Source organism: Crocodylus siamensis, chromosome 3, assembly GCF_052110815.1.
Source record: "Crocodylus siamensis isolate JL-2025a chromosome 3, ASM5211081v1, whole genome shotgun sequence".
Taxonomy (NCBI): Eukaryota; Metazoa; Chordata; order Crocodylia; family Crocodylidae; genus Crocodylus; species Crocodylus siamensis.
Window position 1 is genome coordinate 91,861,199 of NC_143397.1, and position 3,743 is coordinate 91,864,941.

At 39.2% G+C, this 3,743-nt stretch overlaps 1 protein-coding gene across 1 annotated transcript; it reads right to left on the reverse strand.

Moving 5' to 3' along the window:
- Positions 1-760: 760 nt before the first annotated feature.
- LOC149868538 (zinc finger BED domain-containing protein 5-like) lies at positions 761-1,534 on the reverse strand. Its single transcript, XM_090037649.1, has one exon. It carries the CDS (start codon positions 1,532-1,534, stop codon positions 761-763), a length of 774 nt encoding a protein of 257 aa, XP_089893775.1.
- Between the last annotated feature and the right edge of the window lie 2,209 nt (positions 1,535-3,743).

Here is a 3,743-nt window from a genome sequence, read left to right on the forward strand (position 1 = left end):
GTCCAAAACTTTCCATAGACTGAATTCAACCCTGTCCAGAGACCAGCAAAAGGCACTTATACCACATACGCCTTATTTTGAGGGGCTTTAGCTAGTTAATAGTTCTGTTAATAGTTCTCTACACCAGTGGTCTCTAAACTTTTTTGATCACGCACACCTATCAGTAAAAAATTTTTGAGCACGCACCCCCAATATAAATTTAAAAAGGAGATAAAGATGAAATAACATTTTTAAAATATTTTTTTATTTTATTTATTAATGGTACAAAAAACCTTTTTGCTCTCACTAAAAATATTATTAATAATAATATTATTAAAAGAGCAATGTGATTGAATATGTTTCATTATTTTTGAAAATCTTGGTTTAACACTTTGTGATACAGTGATTCAAAGGTCTGGTTCTAAGTTCAGTTTATTTTGATACTTGGTTTTAATGGCTGTCACAGCTGAAAAAGATACCTCACAAAGATGCATAGATCCAAATGGAAGAAGTGCATCGTTGGCTGTGCTTACTAAATCATGATACTCATTTTTCAGTCCCATCCACCAATTATGCAAAGGTTTTTGTTGAAATTCGGCTAGTAAATGTCCATCTTCCCTGGTGTCAATCAGTTGTTCTTGCAAACTATTTGGAAGGCGTTGCATTTTTATATTTTTAACAAATGGGTTCAAAACCCACTGAAACTCTTCGTTTGGAAGTTTTTTAAATAGGTTAGAAAATTCTGTTTCCAAGTTTTGTAAGTGTGCAGATATGAGAGCTTTTATAGGTGACACACATCGTTTTCAGCAACAAAATCACATAATGATGGAAACATTTCCAAACATCTATTTTCAAAATGCTCTCTCCATAGCATGAGTTTCTTTTGAAAAGCAGTTACTTTCTCACTCATTGAGTCACCTTTACCTTGAAGGGACAGATTAAGTGTGTTTATGTTTTCGAAAATATCTGCTAGGCAGCATACTACTGACAGCCACTTGTCATCGCAGAAAAGGTCAGCAAATTTGGAACACTTGTCTTTTTGTAAAAGAAAAATGTGTAACTCATCTTTAAGTTCAACAACTCTTTTAAGCACTTTGCCATGAGATAACCAATGAACCTCTGTGTGGTATAAAAGATTTTCATGGTCATTCCCCATCTCATTAGACAGTATTGTAAAGATTCTACTATTTAAAGGTCTAGTTTTTATAAAATTAACCACATCAATGACATCCTGCAGCACTTTGTGCACTTCTGGCTCCAACTTCTTTGCTGCAATGGCTTGCCTGTGAATGATGCAGTGAATGAATTTGACGTGTGGTGCTCTCTCTGTAGCCATACCTCGGAATCCTTTTTTTATTCCAGTCAAAGCAGCTGCTCCATCAGTGGTTACACTTACACAGTTTTCCCATAAAACATTGTTTTTATTAAAGAAGTCATTTGCTGTTGAGAATATATCTTCTCTGGTACATCTATCCTTTAATGACTCACAAAAAAGTAGTTCTTCGTGTATTTCATTATTGAAACAGAATATAGCAAATACTATAAGCTGAGACATGTTAGAAATAGCTGTACTTTCATCCAACTGTATAGCAAACCTCCCACACTGCGGAATTTATTCTAATACTTGGTTCTTCAAATCTTCAGCGGTGTTTTCTATGCATCATGCAACAGTATTTGCTGACAAAGGCATGCATTTTAGTTTGTCGCCATATTGTTTTCCATGTATTATTTCAGCCATTTTTACCACGACAGGAAGAACAAATGTTTCCCCAATGGTATGTGGCTTTTTGTCTTTTGCTATTAAGTAAGAAAACTCAAAAGAGGCTTCTAAACATTTATCATTAAGTTTAGTGAAATTTTGTGAAGTACTGGATTGAGTATCACATGACTTGAAACATCACTGAAAAAATTGTAGAGGTTTGTCTTCATGTTCTGGATGCTTAGTTTTTAAATGTCTTGCTAATCATGATGGCTTCATACTATCATTAGCTAAGATCTCAAGACACAATATACACTTAGGGCGAGGTTCATCGTTAATGATAGTGGATGTAAATCCATATTTCAAATAGTCTTCTTGATAATTTTGAATTTTTTTGGCTGACTTCTTGTCGGATCTGATTAGATTGTCATTGTTTTTATCTCGTAATGTGGCTGACGAAGAGCTCGTACAAGGAGAAGAAGTGTCACCTCTGCCATTTTCTTGTTTTTCATTTGTGCTCACATTATTCGTATTATCTTCAATCCGCGGTTTCTTTGCAGGAATCTTTTTAAGCCGCTTGTCTATTTTGTGAGGGTTAGTTTAGTTAAAACTAGGTAATATAATCCATAAATCCACTTAACGGGGCATGCGTAAACTGCAATACGTCACAATATGCTGAAAGCAAACAAACGAGTGAGGGCGCCACTCTCAACCCCTCCACGTTGTGGAACTCCCACTCTTCCCTCAGGATACCTCACGTACTGTACGTGACATGTGACCATCTGACATACGGACCAAGTGAGGGCGTCAATCCGTATATTAAATATTCATAAAGCTTAATTTCTTTCTTATTTTTTTAACTAAAAATATAAATAGAGGTTCTAATATTTTCTTCCTGCACCCCAATGGATCATCTTGCACACTCCCTGGGGTGCGCACATCCCACTTTGGAGACCACTGCTCTACACAAGGATGGAGTTCACTCAGTTCCCAAGTGTGTGTGATAACCATTCCTACGCTCTCCCCTACAAAGAACTACCCAGCATCTGAAAAATCTCCTTGGCCAGTAGCTTTTCAGTAATCTGGGAGGCCTTTGGAGGTGGCTTGAGAGAACATTTTGCAGAACGCAAAATGTTCGGGGGATGTCCAGGGGAGTATGAAAAGCCCCACACCCCAGAAGTGCCTCTGCACACTCACCCCAGACCAAGGAGAGCTCACCAGAGGCTGGGGAACCAGGTCCTGGGACATAGTGAGCCCCATAGCAAAGGGAACTGACACAGGTGTGGGGAATGAGAGAGGATTAGCCCAGAGTGGGAAGGATAAAAGACACTGAAAGACAGCCTTAAGGGGCTGCACCTGGCCAGAAAGCAGGCTGCCTGGAGCTAGGAATTATCAGGGGCTAAGCAGCCACCAGCAGGGCTCTTCTCTATTTGCTTGCTCATTTGCCTTGTTGCACAAGCTTGCAGGCTCTGCAAAGCCTCTGATAAGATAAGAGGCAGCCAGGGGGCAAAGCCTGGTGTAATCACTGGAAGACAGCTAAGTGCTAACTTATTTGTTTAACTTCTTTTGTTTTGCATTGCTAACAAGCCTAGGGTAGCCTCTGGGTATTATCCACCAGCCTGGCTGCAGCAGAGGCAAGGGCTTTGAACAGTGTGGGCTTTGGCCAAGGACCCAGCAAAAGTACAACTGTTCAGCTCAGCTAGCTTGATCAAACATACCCTGCTGTGATCTGCCCAGACTTTGCCCATAGCAGCCTACAGCATTACAAACCCAGTCTTTAAGAACATTGCTGGATGTTGGGGTAAATGCAACTTCTCTATAATTAGCTCTCCAAATAAAGAAGGTTTTTTGAGATATGGATTCTCATCCTATAACCCATTATTACCCATAAAACATGGTGGCAGTAGACAATCTAAGCAACACCCAGAGCCAAGAAGCATGGATGTTTGAAAAAGTACCTGGAAACAGAGCAAACAGGCAGCAAAGAGGGATTTGGATCAAAGGGAAAGTTGGATTTTTCAGGTTAAAAGTATCTTACACAAGCGTGGAAGCAAGAACTGATTCC

Bases quoted from the DNA above. Each gene is read 5' to 3' on its own strand.
- LOC149868538 (XM_090037649.1), bottom strand. From the start codon at position 1,534: ATGTCTCAGCTTATAGTATTTGCTATATTCTGTTTCAATAATGAAATA.